Raw genomic sequence first — 16,477 nt, forward strand, 5'->3', positions numbered from 1 at the left:
CGGAGCCCCCCCTTCGGAGTTCAGCACAGTTAGTAACGCTCCCATAGGCAGCTGTTTTGTAACATTTGGCAACAGATGCCACATTCTGCTCTGCGGTTATATAGAGTTCTGTTTGTAGAGTCAAAGGTTTACCTATGTGCTATACTCTAAGCCCTCAATGTTGTGTGTTATGTTTTTAGGGATGCACTGATTCGATATTCAGATTCAGATTCAGTATCTAGCCCGAAACACCGGATCAGTATCAGTTCAGATTTGATATATTCCGGTCTGTTCCACTGTTTAATGCGTTCATTGATTGCCACAATACAGAATATACACTGCACTCATCATATCAAAATCAGCGGGCGGGGGTTGGGGGAACGGGACTGGTGCAACTCTTAAGTACTAACCCTTGTACGCGGCCGTGCAATCTTTCCGAGCGAGGTTTTGACGACTTTTAAACTACTTCACTTACTCGATGACCCGGGACCCCTGGGACGGTTGGAGCCAGTGGCGGAATTCCCTGCTACGTCATCGGGACCTGCCGGTGGTCCTCACGACGGCTGTAAGCACACAGCGTGTAGTAAGGAAAACCAGCTATAATCCCAGAGCTGCTTACTCTGAGCAACAAGACAGAGAAAGTTCATACTGATAAATAGCAGTAGCTGTCAGTGATCGCTAATAAGGCTAGTAATGAAAGCTAGCGGGTGCAAACGAGTAGACCTGGATGCAGCCTGCCGGACGGGGAGGGGCTGCCTGTGTAGCTCCGCCTATAAGACTTAGAGGTTAGGGGTCGGGTTAGGGGTCGGGTTAGGGGTAGGCATCGACGTCATTACACTGCCACTAACCAGTGAGACCAGTTATGGGCGAAACGACACGCAGCCCTGTCACGTTCTGCAGGCTGGAGCGTAGTTCTGTAGCGTTTCACTAGAAAAGAACTTGCGATATCTGTATAAAAATAATAATAAAAAAATACCCTCACCGCAGCAGAAGAGATGAGAGGAGACTATCAAAAGCTTTGGAAGAAGATGAAGGGGGAAGATGGTTGTATGACGGTGGTATTTATTTTAAATTCTGCTTCATTGGTCACTTTTTGTGTTTACTGGAAGTTGAACACCGCATGAATCAGGCGATCGTCATTGCTCCGCGGGAGTACAGTCGGAGATTTGAACATCCATTGCCCTCTGCAGTCGACCTGTGATTAAATCTGATTTAAGAAATACATTTCGAAATGTGTATTAATTTCCTTAGCCCTGTCTCTGACTCACCTCGCAGGACAAGCACAGGAACTCCGCTGGAATGTCGAGCGTGTGGGAAGGGGGTTGGGTGGTACATACAGGGCGCTCCATTTGTCTTTCTGACTGTTTGCAGACGTTTCAGGCCGGAGACCTATGGAATTAAATTTGTGGCAAAAAGTATTCAAGATTCGAGCAAAAATGTACAGTGAGAAAGAAGGAAAAACAAAAAAAAACCCCAGCCGAAACTGAAAACATGACACGCGGTGGGCAAAAATTTACCATGGCCTTCAAATAAACAGCATTCTTTCTTTTTTTTTCTTTTTTATTTTTTCAACAGTTTTTCTAAGCCTCGTCTTCGCTAAACATGGTTTAGCCAGAGTTGCCAGAGTTTTCATTTACCCTCCTCAAGTTTACGTTCGCCATTCTGATACAAACCTCTCGTGTGGGCGGGGCTTAACAGCGACATACCGTCATCGGCTAGTGAGATTGGGATCGACGGCTCCCTGGACCCGGAAGTACAGACCTCAGTGGTGTGAAATTCGGATGCGGTTCTGTCTATAGTTACAGCGTTTATTCTTGGTAGTGGAAATGACTTCCTTCCTTCCTTATTTAGTTAGTTTGTAAGTTTGTAATTAATATTTGAGGTTTGAGTAGTCATATTATTATTATTATTATTATTATTATTTTCCTCAGGAGCGTCTCTACTTCCACGTCAGGCAGCTGTCGATCCCAATCTCGCTAGCCGACGAGAGTGAATTTCCGCTAAGCCCCGCCCACACGAGAAGTTTTCAGCCAGAATGGCGAACGCAAACTTGCGGGGCGTAAAGGAAAACTTCGGAAGCGTAATCGGAGTGAAATCCTACGGAGTGAAATGTTCTTCCGGGACCTCGGTGTAACACACAACACAATAAAAAGATACACAAAAGACTACAGACAGCGCAAAAGAACAGTTACAGTACAAATAACCTAGGAAAAGAGATGCACTGGACAGTCCATTATGCAGTACAGGGCACGACAGGATATACGGAGGACGACAGGAATTTTTCAATTTTCCCTAAAGCTCATCTGGTGCACAGAATTGTTGTCTCCTCTAAGGAGGATGCGTGCTCCGCGGAGTCCTCGTGTAACAGAATCACACGGTCTTTACTTGAACAAATACAACAAACGTACTGTGCAGACTTGAGCATCACTCAGCGGCATTAGTAGAGCAGTTAAAGATAATAATGACGGGTTATCGTGTTCGAGGAGTTTTCCCATGCGATTTTAAATGATGTGAAACCCCTGGAGTCTTGTTTGTAGTCGGTAAAGTTGTGTATGACGCAATATTGGGTTGTTTTTTTTTTTTTTGCATTCCAAGCTGATCCTCTGTCTGTGAATTCATTTCCTGCTCGACAGAGTCTAGTGGTGGTGTTCTAGCTGTTGGATCTATGATGATTTTAGAAATAGGTTATGTAAAGGTTGGCCTCGTTAAACCTCCGCCTGAGAGCGTTGCTTGTTCCTTTGTCGTTGTGCAACAAATTAACAAGCCGTTGGTGTTGCATCACACACATTAAATAAGTGTTGGCATGTTGTTTTATTTATATATATATATATATATATATATATATATATATATATATATATATATATATATATATATATATATATATATATATATAATATATTATTGCTGGGGTGGTGTGATGTGCTGTTTGATTCAAAGTTGGTTATTTTCCAGTACTGGCATGTCTTGAAGTGTTTTACACCCAAAAGCAGTTTGCTAATGATGACAAGTTTGTTTAACGGATGATGATGATGATGATGATGTGCGTCCATCCATCCATTTGCTCACTAAAAGTACTCGCTTTTGTTGCCAGCGGTTGAGACGTTAATGTCTGTGCGTGGAGTTATTTCGAGGGGACGGCAAATTGACACTGTTACACAAGCTGTCCACTCACTACTTTACACTGTAGCACAGTGTCATTTCTTCAGTGTCGTCACACGAAAAGATCTCATCAGATATTTACACAAATGTCAGGGGTGCACTCACTTTTGTGAGATACTGTAGTCCGTCGTCGGGCCGCAAGAATATTTGTGTGTGTGTGTGTGTGTGTGTACACGGACTGCTTTAATGTCGCACACTCGCTCTGATTAACATTGTGACACAGATCGTGTGTGACAGTTTGCGATTAACTCAGGACAGAGCAGCTGGGAGATCTGCCAATGGGCCATAGTGGTGCGTGCGTGTGTGTGCGTGTGTGTGTGTGTGTGTGCGCGTGTGCCTGTGTCAGCCTGGTCTGAAAAATGGGTCGTGATTTTCCTGAATGCCGGAGTTTAGAGAGAGGACATTAACTACGCTGCACACTTTAATAAAAAAAAAAAAAAAGAAGGAGTTTTATGAATTTAGAGGTGAGACTTCTCGTTCAAGCATGACTCCGTACTGAGGGCTCAGAAGCTTCCACCCCCCCCCCCCCCCCCCCACCCCTTTTTTTTTGTTTTTTTCTTTTGTGACTTTTTCATCCAAGCGAAAAAAAAAAAACGTTTGCCATTTAGAGTGTCTCGCATAAGTATTCACCCCGTTCGACTGCCTCACAGGCTGGAGCTGTAAATGTGTTACAATGGGAACGGAAAACAAACTCCGAACGCGGGCGTGCGAAGGGGATCTACGACTAACCTTAAACCTTTGTCCCGTGCAGGGATGGACTTCCCTGTGGATGTGCTGGAAGCCACGAATCACGGGGAGCTAGAGCGCTCGGCTCGTAGCCGCATGAATGAGCTGCTTTACACTGACCCTGACCACGCCCACAACTTCACACTGCCCAGTGGGAAGAAGGTAATTCTGTTCTATTTATAGTAAAGCAAATCCTTAACGAGGTGCAATACTGTATGATCGTTTACCCGCTTTGTGCCGATGTTGGATGATGTACGCGTGTCTGGGTTTATTATATCCGTCATATCCATTCTTGGAAAGTTATGTGTCACTGTCTTGTAATTTAGATGCTCTATGGGAGGTAAATTTGGGAACTGGTAGGATGCATTTATATATATATATATATGTATGTATATGTATATGATGTATGTATTTGATAAATGCTAAACATTCTACAGTGGTCTGTAAAGCTGCAGTTACCAATGTCAGATATCTTACTAATTCCTGCTAGACTTGGCAAAAAAAAAAAAAAAAAACAATGGCCGGGAGTACATTCCTTGCTTCGATTCCATGTTCTCTATCCAAACCCGTCTCCAGAGCTCCTCCGTCTACATCTGTGCACAATGTAATGGTGTGATAACGTTAGCCGTAGAGTATTTGCATGGTCAGGACTTCCTGGTACACGTAATACGCAGTTCACAACGAGCAGCCTAAAGATATGCCCAGGTCTCCGAGTCCGATGTTTGCACGCGTAGATGTATGCGAGCACAACGCCCGCTTGTATCATGCTCCTAGTTATACAGAACAAAACAACCCGTCTTTCCACTGGTAAAGCATGTACTTCGCCTGAAAATGCAACTATAGTGTGCTCCAATGTTAAACACACCTCGGGATTACCGATTAAAAGGGCTGTATAACCTTGTCTTAGTAGGTGTACCAGTGGTTTGCCTTGATCGCTTGTACATGTGTGGCATTAAAGATGAAAAATGGACACTTTTACATAACAACGCATGGCAGTGTTCTGAACGGGACAGCAGTTTAAGAGTGGGCGGGGTGATATCGGTACGTACCAAAAATATACACCGTCGTTATCGTTGCTCATTGTACGTACTGTAATGGTTTCAGGTTCAGATCAGCCTGTCCAGTGTGGGCTTTGTTCCTCTGTATGGAGCCAATCTCCAGCACAAAGTCCTGGCTCTGTTCGCCCCGCAGGACCAGCTCACAGGTAACGACGTGGCTTTATTCACGTGTCTTGGATTAAAGAAATAGCTACCATACATTTGCTAATAATCACGGAAGGTGAAATATGTTATCATAGACCATATAAACCTTTTGAATGCATCCAACAAGGATATTAATATGTTGATTTGAATATTTCTTTGAAATAACCTGAGTGACTACTGAAGTGCGATTATCATGACGGTAATCACGCAGGAGGTTCAGCAGTGTTGGTGGACGAGTACAGAAAGTAAAATGACAGCAAATTTGACTCGTTTTCGCACATTTTTCTTGAAATTCGTTTCTTTCCCGCTCTAGCCGTGGCTTTGTTTTTGGACAATCAGTGGTACTCTGTGGAAGATATCCTCAAAACAGCAAACTCCAGGCGAGAAGGCCTTGTCAAGGTAGGGCATGGCCTGCACTTGAGCAATGATTTGATTGGCTTTCTTTTGCTTCCTCCCCCCCCCCCGCCCCCTTTTTTTTTGATTATTTTTCAGGCCTTATTATAGAAAGTTTTTGGTAAAAAAAAAAAAAAACCCAACAATTATAATAATTTATTTATTTCTGAAATTATTTAGGCATTATTTATTTAGGTCAATACTTACTGAATGTCAGATTGTTTTCTTTACTCGTTATTTTGTATTTCTGCGTCTTTTTAAGTTCTGTTAAACATTGTGTCAATGGTTGTATGATGCATATGAGAAAGCAACGCAGAGAGATAAATAGTGGTGTGTGTGTGTGTGAAAGAGAACTGAGTTCTATTGTGTTGTTTGAGTTGTCTTCAACTTAGATTTGCATATGCGGAACTATGGATTCGTTTAATCCTAGGACTGGTCCTGAACCACAAAAGCGTGCACTCTCTCACACACACACACACACACACACACTCATACTCTCTCTCTCTCACTCACTCACTTGTTTTCTGTGAGCCTCCAAAAGCCGAAGAGGACGGAACATGTTACTGTGCCAGAGAGAAAGTTGTTCCAGACTCACTGAACACATCAAATTTGCATTCCAGCAAAATACATTATATAAGAAATAATGCACATTATATAAACCACATCGTTTTAGTTGGGATCTACAGCGTATTGTTTTCAAAGGTGCAGTTTGTTAAAAATCACAATCCTGTAGTCCTCATAAGTTGCCTTTTAATAAAAATTATCCGCCTGGGTATGGAAATCATTTCTCAGGTCCTGAAATGATTTCCATACCCAGACAGATCATTTTTATTAAAAGGCAACTGATGAGGAAAATGTAGCTGGTTCGTGTCTTCACCGCATTGCATTACGCTGTGATAATATGCGTAAAAGAGCTACTTGTATAAACTAATAGGGTTTAGGAGCTGAAGAGACCATTCCGAGTTCCCACGAAAGGAACTCTGAGGGCATTTTCTCTTGTTTATTTTCCCAGTTGGAGGTCAGAAATGACCATTTATGACCCCTAGTCGAATGCAGTTAAGTTAAGTTGAGTTCTAGTGTTGATATAAAATGATCTAAAACTATCGGGAGGACAAAAACCGAACGAACAGAACGTGATGACGTCCAATCATCTTTGACTAGACTGGGTGTGTGGTATTCAACCCGGTCTAATAAAGATAAATTTGATTCACATTTACAAAATACCAGTTGGCACTAAACTTCATTACCTACACTTTAATACGAGGTTCCCGTGTGCAAATCCGAATTATTAATGATGAATAAGGTGATTGTCAGTGGAATTTGCAGACACTTTTTTTTATTATTATTATTATTATTATTATTATTTTTTTTTTTTTTTTGAAGTGTCTATTTGTTCATTCGTTTTTATTCTTCGTTGCCTCCTAGGTGAGGTCTGTGGGCGAGCGGATCGTCCTGTATGTGTTGAACCGCCTTGTTTACCGCACTAGCGAGATGGGAAATGGAGAGATGCCCTTCCTGTGCCACAGTGAAAACGACTACGCCAAAATCCTCTGGAAGAATGGCCAAGCTGTGGGCTTCTACTCGGTCAAACCAAAAGGTCTGTTTGCCCTCTTAAAACCCGTTCGGTAATTTACACTCCGAAGCCTCTCTGGTGTATCGTGAACTCCGTCTTACTTTGTGTGTCACCCTGATGTACAGCATTGTATAACGTAAACACGGGGTAGGTTTGTGTGGGTGGAAACGCCATGTCGATGAGAGAGGTTATGAATGAGGAGAATGTCCAGGCTGGTTTGAGCTGACAGGAAGGACACGGTGACTCAAATAACCACTCTTTACAACAAGCAGAAAAGCATCTCCGAAAGCACAACACGACCAACCTCGAGGTGGATGGGCTACAACAGAAGAGGACTACATCAGGTTCCACTCCTGTCTGCTGAGAACAGGAACCCGGCACTGCAATGTGCAGAAGGTCACCAAAAACTGGCAGTGGAAGATTGGAAAAACGTCACGTAGCCTGCTGAATCTTGATTCCTGCATGTCACGTGGACATGGTCGGGTCAGAAATCAGAATCACCAGCCTGAATCCATGGCCTTTTGATTTATGGCTTTTATGGCCACGATGTACTCGTCTCATAACAGCTACTTCCTCCATGATCCTGAGCCACAGGTCATCCCCAACTACTTCCATGAACATGACAGTGAGACCTTTAGGATCTGGTAGAACAGGAGATTCACAGAACCAGGGGTTCACAAGATTCTCAGTCTTGAGAAGAGATATAACAATATCACAAAAATCTGTTTCAATGAAAAGAAATCTTGTATTTAGTTACTGAAATATACCATGTATTGGCATGTTTCATTCATTCGTTCTGTTTCTTTACTGCGCCCCCTGCAGGTAGCGTTTGTAATAACTTTTTGAGGCAGTGCTACTCCCTTCCCGTCATGGACACCATATTTGTGAGGAAAGCTCACCGGGGAAAAGGCTATGGGCTGCAGATGCTGGAGGATTTTGTGGATTCTTTTAACGAGGATGAACTTGGCCTGAAGTACCCTTTGTCTCCAGCTATGGCAAATGGTAAGAATTTTTTTTTTTTTACTTGAATATTAGGTTCTGGAATGATATTAATTAGATTTATATAGACTTTCAATTTCACAACCAAGCAGACCAAATGGGAAAATTTTGTGGAGCAGGCCAGAATATTTTAACGCCGATGGATTTCTACAGATGACAGATCTATAATATAGTGGTAATAAAACGAAATAATTAGACGTTAGAATTGTCTGTAGACCCGGACAGTGACTTTAGCTTTATCCTCTGTTCTATGATCTCTCTGGAATCCTGGCAACAACTCAAAAACATCAGTAAACACAGTAAAAAGTCTAGGGATGCACCGAGATGAAAATCCTTAACTGAAACCAAAACCGAATATAATGAAACACTTGGCTGAAGACCGAATACCGAATTTTTTTGAACATTCAGGAGAAGAAAAGAAATTTCCCTTTCATTTTCTATTATTTACAGACCATTGGATTTGTGTTCCTCTCTGCAGTGTGTAGGCATTATCTGGACCGTTACCCGGCTGATATAGACCTGTTCTGGGAGGTCGAGGGTGTCGGTGGCCCCTACCAGAGGACCAGAGTGGCTTATAAACTCAGCTGTAGACCATTGAGCGGTAAATACTTTGATTAAAGCCATCAGTTCAGCTTCTTAGTTTTACAGTCGCATTAGTTATTTGCACCTACTAGAGCCATGATACGGCAAATTTGTGGGGAAACTGCAACTGTTGGCCTAAACATCTTCAAATACAAAAGGTTACTATTTCGAAACCAACCAATTAGAAACCAGTAAATTTAATCATTCATCTTAGATAGAAGACCCTAGCTCGTTAGAAAGTCCATTAAATTATTATATCATTTAGCTAACAACATTAACAGACCTGTCTTTTTAATCCTCCGAACATGTCTCCAGGGAAACGTATGATTTATTCATAGCGATCACCTTTCATCGACTTTATTGCTAAGGTGATTTGGTAAAGCTTCTCAAACACCCGATTCAACAAAATAAACCTTCCTAATGAGCTGACAAGTTCCAGACTAGCAAAGCACTAAACCTGTAGACTGCACGAAGTCTAGGACTGTGGTTGAGAACATGTATATGAATGTGTAGCTTCGGTTCAGCGCAAGTATGACACGAGTAGTCGATTGACACAACCATAATTGCGTAACGATTTGATCGCATGAATATTTGACTTGTTAATGGATAAAGGTCACTTGTATGGTTTGTAATGAAGTAGATACTCATAAAGATGGCCGTGAAGAGGATCATGGGCAAAATGGAGATATTGTGGAGGAATCGGAGGAGACCTGTCTTAACATCACGGTACGTTTCATTTTTAGACCAGTGACTGTAATGCTGATGGCTCAAACCAAGAACTAAAATATTCTTGCACACATTTGAATAATGCACCTAATATTTGAGCAGTTGGATTATGTTCATAAACTGAATCTATGTTGAGGCGGTTCATGGAATTTTACATCATCATTAAAGGGGTCCTTAGCTGCAGAAAAATTCGAGAATCCCCGATATTACAGTGTTAATGTTAACTGGAAGGATGGCGCAGGAATACGAGGATTAATGCGACTCTACTGGAAAACAAGGGATGGAATATAAAGACGAATAAACTGACCCAGAGATATTATGAGCCGTCTTTATGAATATACGTGCATTTTTATTCGGCGTGTCGCAACTCACCTTGTCCGTTTGTTTTCCCACAGGAGGAAGTTATTGTCGTCAACAAGCATCGTAAAGTCCCCGAAGGTATGTAGATTTCCGAGGAGTACATACTTATGGTTTGCATAAGTATGTACCCCTTAAGCATTTTTGTAGAGTTACAGCCTGGAACTGAAATGGAATTTCATTTGGGATTTCACATCACCGGGCAACACAAAACAGCCGAAGTTATTGAAGTGTCCACTTGGGGTGTAAAGATGCATCAATGCTGCCGATATGTACAGTGTTCGAGAACGAGGCAGATATTTTAGCTCTATTTCCGGTTACAATGACACCTCGGGAGCTCGTTACGTTTCATTCGATCAAATGTTTTGGGAGAATCGATACCTTTTATGTATTTATTTGTTTCTTTTTAAGATATGATGAACCTGTAGTACATTTTTGTATGGACTATTAAATATCTCGCATCAGTTTTTTTCACTTGTTTAGTTCCGTTCATTCATAAATGAATATGGTTGGGCATTGTTTGCATGGAGTAATTTCTCTTCATGCAAAATTTTGTTCAAAATATTCCGAGAATCGAAAAGCGAATCGTGAAGCCGGTATTGTGAATCGGATCGAATGGGGACCGGGGTGTATCGTTACACCCCTCGTATCCCCCCCTTGGTTGCGTCTCTGACTAGCAGGTCACTGACTTTAAGTGCGTTTCAGTTTCAGGTTGTTACGCTACAAAATGTGGGAAAGTTCAACGGCGGTGCGTACGTGGACACCGCGCGTGTTTGTATGAATCTTTAAATCTCTGTCTTTCTGAAGAGATAGACACGCCGATCTCCACACGCACCCGGAGCAGTGAGCACAGGCGGAAGAAGCGCGTTCGGGTCGACGAGGAGGCACAGGGGATGGATAGCCAGCCGGAGAAAATCACCAGGTCTCTAACACTCATCTGTAGAAAAACAGGAGGCAGCTCCATCCTCTCCTCTTTCTGTCCATCTTTTCTTTCGGGGTCTTTTCAGGGTCAGGAATTTTGCGGGATTGGTATTTTCTTTCTAATACCGGCCAAGCTAAAATAAAACCGGAATGAGACATGAGATTAATCATTTTATTTTTCAATAAAATGCCGCGAACGTGCACGTTAATTAACAGATTATATTGTGATATAGCTATACCTGTGCTTATACATGTGCAAAAGCTCTAAAGTATCAGCCCCGAAGAGAATTTGAGCACATTTTGCCGCCACATCCCGTCAGGAGGATGATTAGAGAGGCGAATTTTTTTCTCCCATGGATCACAGCTAGAGATCTGCAGGAAATGAGGTCACCAAGTTTCCATATCTACAGTTAGACCCCACCTCCAAGCCAACAAACTACTCGTAAGGCCTGCCAGAAGAAAGCCTTTTCTTTCATCTAACCCACGGGTGCAAAACATACCCGTCTCGACGATGCCGTGTAGCCCGTAGGCCAAGAAACGGAAATAGAATGCAGTAATGTTATGGAAACGTAAACTATTAGCCGCACACAGATGCAGTTGCTTATATATCCACTAGAGGTCCTCTTGTCAGCGTCCTTAAGCTATACTGTTGCTAATGATTACTTGTAATCTTTGGGTGTTTCCGGCGTGACGTGAAAACGCAGGTATGTGAAAAATGTCTCTTCCAAAGAAACGGAAGGTGGTATAAATAAGTTCAATTTGAACTGTTCTGATTGTTCTCGGCCCGCCTAAGGTGATATTTTATCCCATATGACTTCCCCACCCCTGATCGAACCACTAATATAAGTGTGTGTAGTTTAATATAACTAATATAACCTGTCTTTACCAAGGGTGCCAATAATTCTGGAGCTGACTCTGCTGGAATGCACTGCCAGTTTTAAGTCATCGTTTTTCTAACGTGTGTTATTCGAGAAATTCAACATAGACCTTCTCCTCTAGGAGTGTTAAAGACAAATGAGTAGAAAGGTATCCTAGAGTGAGAGCAAGCGTGGATTGGTTTATTCGTTTGTTTCGATCGCGCAGGTGAGCGATGAAGATCAGGGTTGGGAGATCTGTGGATCTGAACGGTATGAATGTGTGATTACAGGATGGAGATGGCAGAAGAAGAGAAGAAGGAATTGGTCCCTGCTGACGGTGGGGTAGTTGAACCGGCGCCCGAGGCTCCTACAGAGACACTGGTACCAGTGAGACACGCACACACGTACACGGGTTTTTGTTCTCTAATAGCCAAAAGGTCAGTTGAAGATTGAAAAAGTGTTCAGCGGTCCAGTTTCGGTGAGCCTGTGCCCACTGTAGCATCGTATTCTTGTTCTTGGCTGATGTGTAGCCCGTCAGTCGCAGCGTTTCATGCGTCGTGCGTTCTGAGATGCTTTTCTGCTCATCACTGTTGTGATTGGTTGGGAGTGGTTATTTGACTTACCATAACATTCCTGTCAGTTCAAACCAGTCTGGCCATTCTCCTCGGACCTCCTTCATCAACAAGGTGTTTCCACCTACAGAACTCGTGCTCACTGGGTGATTTTTTAAATTAATTTATTTATTTTTGATTATTTGTTTTGGTTTGTTTGTTTTTCGCATCATTCTGTGTGAAATCTTGAGACAGTAGCGTGAAAGTCCCCGTGGATTTGACGTCACTGATGGTGCCAGACAGGCTAAGTTTGGGTATTTCAATCATGCCATAGTTTTAAGTTTACACCCCCTCCCATTCTGATGTTTGATGTGGACATTGACCTGTATCTGCATGATTGCAGAGCATCATAGCGCAGTGGTGGCTTGGCGGTTAAGGCTCGGGGTTACTGATCGGAAGGTCGGGGGCTCGAGCCCCAGCACTTCCATGCTGCCACTGTTGGACCCTTGAGCAAGGCCCTTAACCCTCTCTGCTCCGGAGGGCGCTGTATCATGACCGACCCTGCGCTCTGACCCCAACTTGTAAGAATGTAAAAAAATTTCTAAATTATATTCATTCATTTGGCTGGCAGTTTTAGAAAGCTGATTTAGGGAAAATGCATGATGTTGCTTTATATTCTTAGCACATCTTGTCCGTTTGACATTTATCGAGGAACTCGGGGTTTTTTTATTTACGTTGGGCTTTTAAAAAGCAACGTCGTACTTGCTTTTGGAGATCAATCAATTGTTGCAATATAAGCAGAACCCGTACGTTAATGACTGACGCATACCGCGCGCTCTCTGTCTCCCTGTACTGCAGACTGTGGAAGCGCACGGCGAGCAGGCTGAAGATCAGGAAGAGGTGAAGGAGGGAGCAGGAGCGGTGGACGAATCCGCCATCCTGAACGGCACCGGCAGCGAGGAAGAAGAGGAGATGGAGGTCGAGGAAGAGGTCGAGGAACACGCAGCTCCTGCACAAAAGGTCGTACTTACACAATTATGATCCTAATACATAGTATTCATTGCTGTTATATATATATATATATATATATTTTTAAAATTCCGTATGCTATTGAATGCTATGCTATTGAACCGAAACGTTGACGTTTACAAGATTGTATTAGTTTCTGCTAACTGTTGGAATAAACTCTGTAGTTTACACGACTCTAATACTCTGTTCTGCTGGATGACGCTCAGACTGTGGACACTCCAGACGAGCCAGCTGCAGAGCAACGGGAAGCAGCTCCCGTGGTTGAGGATAACCAAGAAATGGAAGAAGACACTAGAGCTCATGTGCAACAAAAAGAGGATGATGGTCCTGCAGCTGAGGAGGAAAGGGTTGCTGAAAATGGACAGAAAGAAGTAGATACACAAGGAGCTCCTGCAGCTGAGGAGAAACAAGAAGTAGCTCCTGCAGCTGTGGAGAAACAAGAAGTAGCTCCTGCAGCTGAAGAGGAACAAGAAGTAGCTTCAGCAGCTGTGGAGAGACAGGAAGTAGCTCCTGTTCCCAAGGAGAAACAAGTATGTCCTGCAATTGAAGAAGAAGAAGAAGAAGCTCCTGTATCTGATGAGGACCAGGAAGGACCTCCTGCAGCTGAGGAGAAACAAGACGAAGCTGCTGTAGCTGAAGAGGAACAGGAAGCTGCGCCTTCAGTTAAGGGGGAACTGGAAGTAGCTCCTGAAATAGAGGAAAATGAAACATCTGCTGCTGCCGAGGAGGAACAGGAAGTAGCTCCGGAAACTGAGGATAATGAAGTAGCTCCTAAAGTGGAGAATCAGGAAGTAGATTCTCCCGCCGAGGAAACTTCATCTTCACTTGCCACTGATGCTGAGGGAGACCAAGGACAGGAGGAGGCTATGGATGTAGCGAATGATATCGACGAAGTGACTGACACATCTGAACAATCTTCTAAGGAAGAGGAGCCTCCTGGAGAGAAAGACCACGACACGCCGACGGTGGAGGAGGAGGAGGAGGAGGAGGAGGCAGCTGAAAAGGAGGATGAGATGGATGAAGACGGAGAGGAAACGAATGTAAACGAAGCTTCAAGGGTTCTTCGGGGAGCCAGAGCCAAAGCGGTGACTCCAACCTCCAAACGCACCTCCAAGAAACCGAGCAAGATGACGGTGGAGGACGAAGAGGAAGAACGGGGAGAGGTGAAGGCGGTCGGAGACGACAAGGGAACGAGCACGGAGGAAGAGAAGGTGACGACGGAGGACGAGGCAGAGCACAGTTCAGAGGAAGAGGAGCAAGTACGGGATCCGCCGGCGATCGACAAGAGGGTGTTGAGGGGGAAAATCAAAGTGATCCAGACCACGCAGAGAACCAGATCCAAGCGACGTGGCAAGATGTGAACACTCACCACACACACACACACTCGCTCACTGAATCTCCCGTAACATGCACACATTTTAATAACACACATGGGTTATTTCAAATGAAAGGTTACAGTAAACAAAACAGCACCGAACAGCCACTAGTGAGGTTTAAAGCCTGAGTGTGTGTGTGTGTGTGCAAATGTGTGCATGTATACAGTCTGTATAAACACACACACACACACACACACAAACACACACACACACACAAATGAGCTTAAACCTGATTGGCAGGGTTTTATAGTGCTGGATTTTTATACTGAGGTTCGGGGTTTCAGTGATTCACTAACTGTTCTTCTAACTGTAACTAAGGCCTTTTGTTAGCTCACTTTTTATTACCGAAACAAAAAAAAAAAAAAAGAAGATATTTTGTATAAAATATTTCAGATCTTCCTGTCCTTCCTATACCAAACATTCACTATTAAACCCAATTGAGCCATTATGATTAATGCTCTGTACGACTGATGCCTTTGTTTCAATACTGTTTTTTTTTTTTTGTTGTTTGTTTGTTTATTTTTTTAAATAATGCCCTCGTCCCATCGTCTTGGCAAACTCCCCTTCGCCAAGGTCGGAGCTTGCATAGTCAGGATTATGTTACAGCGAACGTCATGACCTTGAAAATATTACGGCTTCAGTCAGAATCACTGATTTGTCGGTTCGATTCGCAGTGACGCGTCTGTCTAAGGGGCACGTAAACCGTGTCAGTAAATGAAGCACTTGCGAATGTTTTGGATTTGACTATAAATGACAGTATGAAGGATTTAAAAAAATAAATAAATAAATAAATAATGTTACTTAAGGGCGCACGGTGGATTAGCGGTTAGCACGTTCGACCTCACACCTCCAGGGTCGGGGGTTGGATTCCCACCGTGACCCTGTGTGTGCGGAGTTCGCGTGTTCTCCCCGTGCTCCGGGGGTTTCCTCCGGGTACTCCGGTTTCCTCCCCCAGTCCAAAGACACGCACGGTAGACTGATCGGCGTTTCCAAAGTGTCCGTAGTGCATGAACGGGTGTGTATGTGATTGCGCCCTGCGATGGACTGGCACCCTGTCCAGGGTGTAGGCTCCAGGTTCCCCGCGACCCTGAAAAGCATAAAGCGGTACAGAACATGCATGGAGGGAGATGTTACTTAAGTTCATTGCTCAAAGGATTGGGCATTTAGCTTGAAGTGTATCTTCAGACACTCTGAACTGAACAGATAAATGAATCCCCCAACGATGCGTATTACTCAAATGTGACGAAGGTGTTGCAGTAATGTCGTATTATCTTGTATCGGTTTATCAATGGCCTTTAATGTGATAAAAAAAAAAAAAAATTGTTATTTTCCTGCATAATATAACAATACAAGTCATTTTTTTAACCCTTAGATTAGTAAAAGCGCATTTTAGGTCATATTTTAGTTTCTGTATTGTATCTTCTTGTGAATTTATTTGTTTGTTGATTCCTCTAACTTGCGTTTACCACTTGAGGGAGCGCTAAGGGTAAAACACACACACACACACACACACACACCCACTCCTGATGGATTTTCCTACACGCACCCAGCTGGCATTTATAGTAGAAACTTCTCTCAGGCGTCCCAGTGTGTCTGTACGAGCCTTGTTTTGGGTTTACTGTACCTCTCACCTGTGTCGGATCTATGATCACTGTTACTGCACTCACGACGAACTGTTGTACGCGTCTAAAAACCCCATTCAGATCTCCAATATTGTACACAAGTAAACATTTCAAGCCCGATGCCCTTTTTATTGTGAATCTATATTTTTTGTGAATTCCTTCTATTTTGCTATTTGTTCCAAATATTACCCGAACCATGTTTTACCGATTTTTGTCCGAATAAATCGTGATCGTTTATTCTATTATTTGGGTTCCTGGATCCTCGTTCGTCCTGCCTTTATTTCATTTTAAGTAGCGGTGTTTCAGTTCGATTCCGATTGACCATGTTGACGTAAACGTCTGGCTGCATAATGCTCCCTCGTCGGTGTATCAATCACATTATTTATCATTTGGATCCAGTGGTGCTTGAAAGTTTGTTAGAA

General features: G+C 43.2%; 1 protein-coding gene across 3 annotated transcripts in view; it reads left to right on the forward strand.

Moving 5' to 3' along the window:
- fam169ab (family with sequence similarity 169 member Ab) overlaps positions 1-16,290 on the forward strand; it is an 18,180-nt gene extending 1,890 nt beyond the window's left edge. The window contains exons 2-13 of one of the 3 annotated variants that reach the window (XM_017493188.3): positions 3,893-4,029; positions 4,972-5,071; positions 5,383-5,468; positions 6,888-7,059; positions 7,858-8,037; positions 8,513-8,635; positions 9,254-9,342; positions 9,738-9,780; positions 10,507-10,621; positions 11,768-11,864; positions 12,887-13,048; positions 13,264-16,290. In XM_017493188.3, coding sequence (XP_017348677.1) covers positions 3,895-4,029; positions 4,972-5,071; positions 5,383-5,468; positions 6,888-7,059; positions 7,858-8,037; positions 8,513-8,635; positions 9,254-9,342; positions 9,738-9,780; positions 10,507-10,621; positions 11,768-11,864; positions 12,887-13,048; positions 13,264-14,418 — 2,457 coding nt within the window. In that variant the 5' untranslated portion in view covers positions 3,893-3,894 and the 3' untranslated portion in view covers positions 14,419-16,290. The remainder of the gene's footprint in view (positions 1-3,892; positions 4,030-4,971; positions 5,072-5,382; positions 5,469-6,887; positions 7,060-7,857; positions 8,038-8,512; positions 8,636-9,253; positions 9,343-9,737; positions 9,781-10,506; positions 10,622-11,767; positions 11,865-12,886; positions 13,049-13,263) is intronic. The other 2 variants (XM_017493191.3, XM_017493189.3) reach the window with 2 other exon arrangements.
- Positions 16,291-16,477: the final 187 nt, after the last annotated feature.

The sequence above is a fragment of the Ictalurus punctatus genome, chromosome 18 (genome assembly GCF_001660625.3).
Source record: "Ictalurus punctatus breed USDA103 chromosome 18, Coco_2.0, whole genome shotgun sequence".
Lineage (NCBI taxonomy): Eukaryota > Metazoa > Chordata > Actinopteri > Siluriformes > Ictaluridae > Ictalurus > Ictalurus punctatus.